Source organism: Oncorhynchus kisutch, unplaced genomic scaffold (assembly GCF_002021735.2).
Source record: "Oncorhynchus kisutch isolate 150728-3 unplaced genomic scaffold, Okis_V2 Okis07a-Okis12b_hom, whole genome shotgun sequence".
NCBI classification, from domain to species: domain Eukaryota; kingdom Metazoa; phylum Chordata; class Actinopteri; order Salmoniformes; family Salmonidae; genus Oncorhynchus; species Oncorhynchus kisutch.
Genome location: NW_022261984.1, coordinates 7,172,878 through 7,185,124, shown reverse-complemented (window position 1 = coordinate 7,185,124; position 12,247 = coordinate 7,172,878). Strand labels below are relative to the sequence as shown.

Below are 12,247 nucleotides of genomic sequence, written 5' to 3'. Positions count from 1 at the left end.
AATCAACTGTCCACATAAATGGAGGGTACTTTGTCCTCTCATAACATCTACCACCGCCTGGGTGAAGACTGTGAAGACTAAGATCACAGATACCAAACAGTACACTTCTCCGTGGACACCTGAGGGTAATACCTGGTCATTGTCACAAAAGCATAAATCACACACATTCTAAAATGGCATCTTATTACACACAAACACTGTTAACCATGTCAGGTTCAGTCCGTTTACGTGGTCTGCTTGAGGAAATATGGGTTGGAGGCACTTTTGCTTGCAGCAGATGGTTCTCCAATGGAGAAGTTCCCTGGCTGTGTTGTAGTCATCGTCACTCTTGGTCAGAACTCTGCTGTGTCCATGTCTCCGGCAGGCCGTCTGTGGACCACTGGGTTAAACTTGCCACCTTCGAGCTGATGGGAGGAGCTTTGTGATGGAGGCTGATGGAGGGAGCTTTGATGTAGACTAGAGGTGTGAGGTGTGAGATGAGCAAAAGAGGAGGACAAATCCTGTTGGGAGTGGCCCCTTCGCCTCTGTTGGGAGCAGCCCCTCCCCCTCTGCTGGGAGCCTGCCGGGAGAGGCTCCTCCCCCCTCTGCTGGGAGCCTGCCGGGAGAGGCTCCTCCCCCTCTGCTGGGAGCCTACCGGGAGCGGCCCCCTCTGCTGGGAGCGGCCCCTCCCCCTCTGCTGTTAAGCCACCCCTCCACCTCTTTGTTCTCTGTTCAGTGAAGGGCTCTTTGTGTATTCTCATTGTGATTGACGTCTGGCGTGGATGTGTTCATTCAACACTCCTCTAAACCTGCTATCTTTAGACCTACCAGCTTGCTAGCGTTAGTCCTACCAGCCTGCTAGCGTCAGCCCTACCAGCCTGCGAGCGTTAGCCCTACCAGCCTGCGAGCTTTAGCCCTACCAGCCTGCTAGCGTTAGCCCTACCAGCCTGCGAGCTTTAGCCCTACCAGCCTGCTAGCGTTAGCCCTACCAGCCTGCTAGCCTTAGCCCTACCAGCCTGCTAGCGTTACGTTAGCACTGAATGAGTCAGCCAGTTGCTATCAACACCCAGCTTACAGCTACATTAAAGTAACCCAAAGTGTCGCTAATACATAACACCATCTAATAGGGCTGGGCGATATGGCCCAAATATATAATATCACATAGGACGGTATTTGACGGGATTTTAGGTTTTTGAATAATACAAAATTCTTTCTCCATTCTTATTGTTTTATATTGTACAATTAAACTTTAACCAAATACAATTTCCTACATTTCCATGAATTTCTTCATTTCCTGCACTCATTTGTGATTATTTTCACACTGCCACGCAGGGTTGCACATTATTGTCCCTCCCAAAAAAATCAAGGATTTATTTTTACCAAATGTAATTGCGATTTGACTTCTAATTTAGATCAAAACACTTTGGAGAACCGTTGAAATCATTGAAATAAGAATAATTATTTTAATTCTATAGTCAGAATATAAATAAGTGGGAATTTTGAATACAGTGTTGGTTGGCATGACAACAAATGAAAATGCCAGGGAGGAGCTACTTCATGTAGATAATATATTCATGCTTCTCCTGATCTTATTGGTTTAGAAGATACTGTTTTTACAAACATGCTGATTTAGGCCTCCACCATCACTGGTATCAGGCTGTATAACTAGCTACCTTTGCTCTGACTCGGTACATCTATTATCTAGCTAGCGGCACGATATAGAACAACTCGCTAAGAAAAGACAAACTAGCTGTTTGCAGATGTAAGAAACAAAAGGAAGGGTACATTCTAGAAGTGTATTGATATTGTTGCGTGTGCTGCATTGACCATGCAGACTGAACGCACGTGTTTGGTGGGCCAGAACCAACACGTGAGCTCCTTGAATGACAGGGGCGGGGCTAGGTCTGTGTGGCAACGAGGCATAGAGAGAGAGAGGGAGAGCAGAGAGAGATGACTCAAGTAAGCAGAGTAAACGATCAAAATGGACGTTACACACGACATATCACATTTAACAAACCAAACATTCAAATACCGTTATATTTATAATAAAAATAAAAATCTTTACCTAGGCAAGTCCAATAAAAACAAATTCTTAATTACATTGACGGCCGACATAGAATGTAAAGTAAAAACCCAATCCGGTCCGTGCATCAATATCCAGCCCTTCCATCTAAACAATTATCAGAAAATGTTTGCTATATGCAATTATCTTAGCCAGCAAGCGAGTCAGCCAGCTAACGTTAGCTATTAGCCTAGCCAACGTTAGCTATTAGCCTAGCCAACGTTAGCTATTAGCCTAGCCAACGTTAGCTATTAGCCTAGCCAACGTTAGCTATTAGCCTAGCCAACGTTAGCTATTAGCCTAGCCAACGTAAGCTATTAGCCTAGCCAACGTTAGCTATAAGCCTAGCCAACGTTAGCTTTGGCTGACGGTGGGACGTGCCTCATAAGTGCTCTGAGCACTGCTCGCACTCAGCAATAATGGCTGATTTGAGGCCCAATATATTCAACATGTTAAATTATTGTGACGTCGTAAGAGCCTGTAGAGCGGAATCAGGTACATATTTACACTTTACGGGCTGCCGCGTTAGGTTTTACTCCGGATTTACTCTTATAATTTTTTTTATTTGACCCTTTATTTAACCAGGCAAGTCAGTTAAGAACAAATTCTTATTTTCAATGACGGCCTAGGAACAGTCAATGGGCCGGGATCTGATCTGGAGCCTGTAGATCGGGATAAAAACGTGTCAACGTTTAGCTGGTGTGTCTTTAAGTCTGCTGTCTGCCTGAAGATCTTCCCACACTGAGAGAAGCGGTACAGGGCTTCTCTCCTGTGTGAGTTAACTTGTGTGCCCTCAGATGTGATGACTGACGGAAACTCTTCCCACACTGTGGGCAGTGGTAAGGCTTCTCTCCTGTGTGCGTTTGACAATGTTTCTTCAGGTATCTTGCCAGACTGAAGCTCTTCCCACACTGAGTGCAGTGGTAATTCTTCTCTCCTGTGTGAGTTAACTGGTGGGCCGTCACATTTGATGAATGACTGAAACTCTTTCCACATTGAAGGCAGTGGTAAGGCTTCTCTACTGTGTGAGTTAACTGGTGTGCCCTAAGGCTTTCTGTTTGACTGAAGCTCTTCCCACACTGGGAGCAGTGATAAGGCATCTTTCTTGTGTGAGTAAGCTGGTGTCTATTTAAGGTCTGTAAAAGAGGAAAACTCATCTCACAAACAGAGCAGTGGTATGGCTTCTCTCCTGAGTGAATTCGATGGTGTGTCTTCAGGTGTCCTGCCTGACTGAAGCTCTTCCCACACTGAGAGCAGTGGTACGGCTTCTCTCCTGTGTGAATTAGCTGGTGTGCCTTTAGAGCTCCTGCCCGACCAAAACTCTTCCCACACTGAAAGCAGTGGTACGGCTTCTCTCCTGTGTGTATTCTCTTGTGTTCGTTTAGCTGTCCTTCCATACGGAAGCTCTTCCCACATTGGAAGCAGTGGAAAGGCTTCTCTCCTGTGTGTATTCTCTGATGCCTCTTCAAATTGAACGAACAACTGAAAGTCTTCCTACACTGGGAGCAGTGGTACGACTTCTTTCCTGTGTGAGTAAGCTGGTGCGTCTTCAAGCTGCTTGGTGTCTGAAATCTCTTCCCACATTGACCACACGGGTACATCTTCTTTCTTTTGAGGGTCTTTTTGCGTGGTATGAGGTGAGTTGGACACACAAAACTGCCTCTAGAATCTGAGCAGGGTCGGTCCATGCAGTGGTGATGTTTCTGTCTTGAGCTCCCCCGTCTGTGTTTATGGTTTCCTGATGCTGTGGAACTGGGCTCACTGTCTGAACCTGGGTTGGAGATCTCTCCTGTGGGAATAGGAACAGATAAAGGGTTAGAATCAGGATCAGACGCATTGGCTTAAGACTTGTCTAAAAAAAACGATTAAGATTCATTTATTTGTCCAATTAGAACACAAGGTCCAACGGAATTGTGACTTCCTGTTTAAAACATAAACATACGGGTTGGAGCAGAGGGCTGCCGTACTATGGGGGCATGTGGACCAGTTGCTGTGGGCGGTTAAGAGTCTTAGTCAAGGGCACAACAGCAGGTGATGGCACGAGCCCAAGCTTACAACTCTTTATTCATTGTTTCATTAATTAACAGTTGATTAACAGCAGATTATTTACTGGGCGATGAAAACAATGACTTTCTTTTCTTTCACAACCACAGATATACATACATACACTTGGGGAAAGAGTTGTCAAACAGTCAGAGACACAGGTTGGTATACTGCTACACGGAGTATAGCATCTCTGTCTAAAAGCTGGGCTAATTTTAACAATAGTATATCATCTCTGTCTAATAGCTGGGCTAACTTTAACAATAATAAATTATCTCTGTCTAAAAGCTGGGCTAACTTTAACAATAGTATATCATCTCTGTCTAAAAGCTGGGCTAACTTTAACAATAGTATAGCATCTCTGTCTAAAAGCTGGGCTAACTTTAACAATAGTATAGCATCTCTGTCTAAAAGCTGGGATAACTTTAACAATAGTATATCATCTCTGTCTAAAAGCTGGGATAACTTTAACAATAGTATAGCATCTCTGTCTAAAAGCTGGGCTAACTTTAACAATAGTATATCATCTCTGTCTAAAAGCTGGGATAACTTTAACAATAGTTGTGGGAAGTGAGCTGTCAATAATAGCAATAATAATTTTAGAATCCCCTGAGGCACCAACTTCTATCCGTACTCCACACCTGAACGTACCTGGGTCAGTGATACTATCTACTTCTTCCTCCAGATCTGGATCAGACACTTCTCTGCTCTCCTCCACCTCCTCTTTGACTGCTCTCTCCTCCTCCTCCTCCTCTTTGACAGCTCTCTCTTCCTCCTCTTTGACAGCTCTCTCCTCCTCCTCTTTGACAGCTCTCTCCTCCTCTTTGACTCCTCTCTCCTCCTCCTCTTTGACAGCTCTCTCCTCCTCCTCTTTGACAGCTCTCTCCTCCTCTTTGACTCCTCTCTCCTCCTCCACCTCCTCTTTGACTGCTCTCTCCTCCTCTTCCTCTTTGACTGCTCTCTCCTCCTCTTCCTCTTTGACTGCTCTCTCCTCCTCTCTGACAGCTCTCTCCTCCTCTGCCTCCTCCTCTTTGACAGTCATCTCTTCCTCTAGGACTTCTGGCTCTTCTTTAACAATCACATTGAGTTCCAGTGTTTGACTGCAGTCCTCCAGCTTTACTGACACCATCTCTGGACCCTGCTGTGAGGTTCTCTGGTCTGGAACACCACAGTAAGATCCTGGGGACTCTGTGGACTTGGGTTCAGACATGGAAGGCTACAGATGGATTCAAAAGAGGCACAAAAAAAGTGAAAAGTGAGTTTCACAAACAGGATGAGTTTCACTAGAACAGTTTTGCTAACAAAAAGGGATAGATGGAAAATGTTGCATGCATGGTCTATCTACTAGGATTCTGCTAAGAAAATATAGCTAGCTAGCTAACATTGCTGTGGTGATGGCAACGATCGCTAACGTTAGCCATTTGAGCTAATTGGGTTAACTTTAGCTTACTGATACATTTTACCGTCACCTTTCTCAATAGGGTGGGATGATATCTAGCTGGATCGCTAGATACAATTACAAGCAAGAGGTTTGCTAGTTTAAAGCAAAGCCGAACCAAAATGACATTTGATATCACGCTGGCTGAATGATTAAGTAAATGATTAATAAAATTAAAGTTAGCTAACTACGGTTAACTAGCTAGCTAACAAACACGGAGGTCAAGTGAGCCAACACTCAAACTCGGTAAAGCCATCCGCTCTTCAATTTCCTCGTGAATTTGCAAATACACAACACGATACGGTGTCATGTGTTTTCTGGGAGGGGAAACTGAGTTGGACGCTGTCATGCTCAGATAGAGACGATGGCTTCAAATCAACTCCAAGAAAACAGCTTGAACCACACGTATTCAATCTTCCATAATCAAAACGATACCAAATGGTTGATTTCATTTTGCACCTTATCAAGGCTGCAGTAGACGGTGTGGTTTATCAAATGTTACATTGTTAAAGATCGTGTTTACAGTCATGACATTACCATCACACACACACACACACACACACACACACACACACACACACAAAGACGTGAGTGAGCTTGATATATTTCTACTAGATCAATAATCCAGTGTGATGACCATTACATACCATACGATGCCCATTATGACATCATAAAGAGGTGTTGTGACACGCGCGCTACTTGTCGATGGGTAATCCACTGTTCATTAACATTGTAGACGCATAACGTGCCCACATTACACCAGCTACAACCTTGTAGACGCATAACGTGCCCACATTACACCAGCTACAACCTTGTAAACGCATAACGTGCCCACATTACACCAGCTACAACCTTGTAAACACATAACATGCCCACGTTACACCAGCTACAACCTTGTAGACGCATAACGTGCCCACATTACACCAGCTACAACCTTGTAAACACATAACATGCCCACATTACACCAGCTACAACCTTGTAGACGCATAACGTGCCCACATTACACCAGCTACAACCTTGTAAACACACTGGTTTACAGTACATTACAGTGAACTTTTGAGTGATTTCAATTCAAATTGAACAGAGTGGAAAATGGATGGTAGGTTAAGTGTACCCATTATGGCCACTAAAATATCAGTTTATACATCTCTAACATATACGGCCCTAAACTTTTGTAAGAAAGTGAATATAATATTAAAGAATAATATCTAATATGAAGATTTATGACTTGATTATAATGTGAAGAATCCAGACTGGGCTTAATGGGTACCGAAGGCTCCAAATAATAAGAGGTTAAATAATAAATGTTTATTTATTTTCAAATGTTCCACATTTACAAACTAACATTTCTTATGTAAAAATATTATATTAATCTCCCGTAAAATTATTTAAAATAAACTGATCATTGCCATCAGGCCTAAATGAACACCCGCCACCTCCTAACCCCCTAACCCACCACCCCTAACCCCCTAACCCACCACCCCTAACCCGCCACCTCCTAACCCCTAACCCACCACCCCTAACCCACCACCCCTAACCCACCACCCCCAACCCGCCACCCCCTAACCCACCACCCCTAACCCACCACCCCCTAACCCACCACCCCTAACCCACCACCCCCCTAACCCACCACCCCCAACCCGCCACCCCTAACCCGCCACCCCCTAACCCGCCACCCCTAACCCGCCACCCCTAACCCGCCACCCCCTAACTCGCCACCCCCAACCACCACCCCCTAACCCGCCACCCTAACCCACACCCCTAACCCACCACCCCAACCCACCATCCCCTAACCCACCACCCCTAACCCATCAACCCTAACCCACCACCCCCTAACCACCACCTCCTAACCCCCTAACCCACCACCCCTAACCCGCCACCCCTAACCAACCACCCCCTAACACCCTAACCCACCACCCCCTAACCCCCTAACCCACACCCCTAACCCACCACCCTAACCCGCCACCTCCTAACCCCTAACCCACCACCTCCTAACCCCCTAACCCACCACCCCTAACCCGCCACCTCCTAACCCCCTAACCCACCACCCCCTAACCCCCTAACCCACCACCCCTAACCCACCACCCCTAACCCGCCACCTCCTAACCCACCACCTCCTAACCCCCTAACCCACCACCCCTAACCCGCCACCCCTAACCCGCCACCTCCTAACCCCCTAACCCACCACCCCTAACCCGCCACCTCCTAACCCCCCTAACCCACCACCCCCTACCTCCTAACCCCCTAACCCACCACCCCCTAACCCACCACCCCTAACCCGCCACCTCCTAACCCCCTAACCCACCACCCCTAACCCACCACCCCCTAACCCACCACCCCCTAACCCACCACCCCCAACCCGCCACCCCTAACCTGCCACCCCCTAACCCACCACCCCTAACCCACCACCCCCTAACCCGCCACCCCCAACCCGCCATCCCCTAACCCACCACCCCCTAACCCGCCACCCCCAACCTGCCACCCCTAACCCACCACCCCCTAACCCCCTAACCCACCACCCCCTAACCCACCACCCCTAACCTGCCACCCCTAACCCACCACCCCCTAACCCCCTAACCCACCACCCCCTAACCCCCTAACCCACCACCCCCTAACCCACCACCCCTAACCCGCCACCTCCTAACCCCCTAACCCACCACCTCCTAACCCCCTAACCCACCACCCCTAACCCACCACCCCTAACCGGCCACCTCCTAACCCCCTAACCCACCACCCCCTAACCCCCTAACCCACCACCCCCTAACCCACCACCCCTAACCCGCCACCTCCTAACCCCCTAATCCACCACCTCCTAACCCCCTAACCCACCACCCCTAACTCACCACCCCTAACCCGCCACCTCCTAACCCCCTAACCCACCACCCCTAATCCGCCACCTCCTAACCCCCTAACCCACCACCCCCTAACCCACCACCCCCTAACCCACCACCTCTAACCCGCCACCTCCTAACCCCCTAACCCACCACTCCTAACCCACCACCCCTAACCCACCACCTCCTAACCCCCTAACCCACCACCCCTAACCCACCACCCCTAACCCACCACCTCCTATCCCCCTAACCCACCACCCCCTAACCCGCCACCCCTAACCCACCACCCCCTAACCCGCCACCTCCTAACCCCCTAACCCACCACCACCTAACCCGCCACCCCTAACCCCCTAACCCGCCACCCCTAACCCACCACCCCCTAACCCGCCACCCCTAACCCACCACCCCCTAACCCACCACCCCTAACCCACCACCCCCTAACCCACCACCCCTAACCCCCTAACCCGCCACCCCCGCCACCCCCTAACCCGCCACCCCCTAACCCACCACCCCTAACCCCCTAACCCGCCACCCCCTAACCCACCACCCCTCATATCACACTATGTTTCTAATTTATGACTGTATTTTATGGATTCTGGGTGTCTGTGTGACCGGGAGACCCATGGGGCAGCGCAGCACACTGCTAGCTAGCTGTGCCACTAGGGATTCTGGGTGTCTGTGTGACCCATGGGGCAGCGCATCACACTGCTAGCTGTGCCACTAGGGATTCTGGGTGTCTGTGTGCCTGGGAGACCCATGGGGCACCGCATCACACTGCTAGCTAGCTGTGCCACTAGGGATTCTGGGTGTCTGTGTGACCCATGGGGCAGCGCATCACACTGCTAGCTGTGCCACTAGGGATTCTGGGTGTCTGTGTGCCTGGGAGACCCATGGGGCACCGCATCACACTGCTAGCTAGCTGTGCCACTAGGGATTCTGGGTGTCTGTGTGCCTGGGAGACCCATGGGGCACCGCATCACACTGCTAGCTAGCTGTGCCACTAGAGATTCTGGGTGTCTGTGTGACCAAGAGACCCATGGGGCAGCGCATCACACTGCTAACTGTGCCACTAGAGATTCTGGGTGTCTGTGTGACCAAGAGACCCATGGGGCAGCACACAATAGACCCAGCTTCGTCTGGGTTAGGAGAGGGTTTGGCCGACGGGGATGTCCTTGTCCCATCGTGCACCAGCGACCCCTGTGGCGGGCCGGGCACAGTGCACGGTGATACGGTGGCCAGGTGTACGGCGTTTCCTCCGACACATTGGTGCGGCTGGCTTCCGGGTTAAGTGGGCATTATGTCAAGAAGTAGTGCAGTTTGGTTGGGTTTCGGAGGACGCACGACTCTCCAACTTCACCTCTCCCGAGTCCGTACAGGAGTTGCAGCGATGAGACAAGACTGTAACTACCAACTGTAACTACCACGAATTTGGGGAGAAAAGGGGGTAAAAAAAAAAACTGGGCCTTATTTTTAACCAAATGTTGCAATTGCGATTTAGATCAGAACACTTGGGTGAACTGTTGGAATCATGGAAATAGAATGTTTATTACAATTCTATAGACAGAATATAAATAGTAGTGGGCGCTTTGAATACAGTGTTGGTTGACATGACAACGAATGAAAATGCCAGGGAGGAGTTATTGTGACATGTTAGGAACCATGTCGTAACCTAAACCTATAGATGTTACACTGAGCTGGGTGAATGGAGTCATGTTAGGAACCATGTCGTAACCTAAACCTATAGATGTTACACTGAGCTGGGTGAATGGAGTCATGTTAGGAACCATGTCGTAACCTAAACCTATAGATGTTACACTGAGCTGGGTGAATGGAGTCATCCAATATGCTGGAATAGAAATAAGGCCTTGCTCATACAATACATTATGATCCTCCAAGTGGGGACCAGTCACTCAGGGCAGAGCCCCACCTGTTTTGAGCCCCACATTTTAGCACCAAAAATATATATAATTTAATTTTGGGGGGAGGGGCTTGCCTGATTTGCATGTTATTTTGGCATTAATGTGTCACATATGAGTCTGAAAACAATGTAAAAAATAAATCAAGTCCCTTTTTTGTTTTCTTGAGTAAGGCAGCTACAAAACGCAGGTGTTTCAGCCTAGCTAAGTCCTTTCTGTGGTGTAGTGGTGCAAGACAGCAGGAAGAAAAAAAACAGAGCGTCGTGCTGTGATTGGCTTAGTGTTCTGTCACTCATGAGGACTTTACGTCACTGCCAAGTGTAAGAGCAGACATTGAAAATTCTAGCCCTTCGGCTGCTGCCATAGAAGTGCTTATCCAAGAAGTCTCAAGGTCATTGGCCACAGATAAAATTACGTCAAATCACATTATATCTACAGTAGCTTTGATTGGACATTATACTTTCACAATCTTAGCTAGCAGTAATCATCATGAATCAAGTCGACAATCTACTGGAAAATCATTTTTAATCCTTGTTTTATGAAGAGAAATTATTGAGAAAACATATCGGTGCTCATCGGACATAAACATTACACAACAAGTTGGAAATCTCAAATTCAACGAGTGGTTTGGGAGGAATCAGTGGCAGCGTGGTCTCAAATCTGGGATTAAGGGGCTATTTTCCAAGTTTATATTGATAAACACTCAACATTGGCCATGCTGTCAATGAAGCATGATTTGTGCCGTGCAATTATGAATTGCCTCTTATCCGCTTTTCGTCCGTTATGACATAGTTTGTACATCTCAATTGTCATTAGAAACCACATTTGTTTAAGCAAGTCAGCCATATCAGCTGTTGTTGTTTTTGTAAGGCAGTAAATGAGTCTGAATGAACTGATTCGCTGCCAGACAAGATTCTGCTGATAGCCAAGAGTAGCAGTGGTAAGGTGTTGGGACTGCTGTTGGGACAGCTTTATGTAGGTCCTAACAGTTTGTGGGCACCGTTTGTCACCGTTATAATGCAATGAATGTATTGTTTAGTGTTGTGTAGTGGCTTTGCTGGCATGCCACTTATTTATTTTTTTCACATGCTAACATCGGCAATGGTCCTCCCTCATCTTAAACGGCACCGACAGCCACAATAGTTAATCAAATGCCTGTCCAACTGATTAGTTCTGGCGCCGTCCCTGCCCACTTACTATCTAGTGATCAGGCTGCCTGGTTGAAATTAACGATTCACTAATCACATATTTGACATTGATGACGAATAATGTGATCAGTCACAAAACACAGCGTCTTGAAGATAGCTAGCTAAACAAACGTGTTTGCTAACAACGATAGCTAGCTAGCTAGCCTAGGATGAAGATGAAAACCTAGGCAACTTCAACCCACTATAGCTAACGTTAGCTAGATAACATGGTTAGACAGTCTCTAATGTCCTGAAGACTAGCTTTTTGTGTCGACAAATAATATGTAATGTGTTATGTACATAGAATCGTTATAGAATGTTTTAAAGCTTGATCTTACTTTGGACCTGGACTTTGAAATGTTGACTACCGACGATACTAGCAACAACAACAACAGCTAACTAGCGTAACTCCGAACCACCTCCTTTCCCAGAACGACGTCACAGATAGAACAACGAGCCAGATATTTCACCGGAAATATATTAGTGTGAAGCATCCGGTTGGCGGTTCCACTCACTACCAAATATGGTGATGAGAGGATGCCCAGTGGCCGGCAGTGGGAGAAGATCGATGTTGTACGAATTCATGCAAATTTTCACATCGGTGAAACGTTTGATCTCAATACAGTTTTTTGTTCCCAAAACTAGCATCTGTTAAGACACATTTTTGTAGATTTTCCCCTTTGCCAAAGTAAAAAAAAAAAAAAAACGAATTTGTTCCCACTTTAAAAAGGACAGTCTGTGGTCCATCTTGAGTTAGTTTTTTAAAAAAGTCTTTGACGAGATCAGCTTCT

The 12,247-nt window shown here is 47.3% G+C and overlaps 1 protein-coding gene across 1 annotated transcript; it reads right to left on the bottom strand.

Moving 5' to 3' along the window:
- Positions 1-1,526: 1,526 nt before the first annotated feature.
- On the bottom strand, positions 1,527-11,902 carry LOC116360175 (zinc finger protein 883-like). Its single transcript, XM_031814998.1, has 3 exons — positions 11,795-11,902; positions 4,736-5,300; positions 1,527-3,830 (listed from the first exon to the last, which is right to left on the bottom strand). The coding sequence occupies exons 2-3, from the start codon at positions 5,292-5,294 to the stop codon at positions 2,749-2,751; spliced, it is 1,641 nt and encodes a 546-aa protein (XP_031670858.1). The 5' UTR covers positions 5,295-5,300; positions 11,795-11,902; the 3' UTR covers positions 1,527-2,748.
- Between the last annotated feature and the right edge of the window lie 345 nt (positions 11,903-12,247).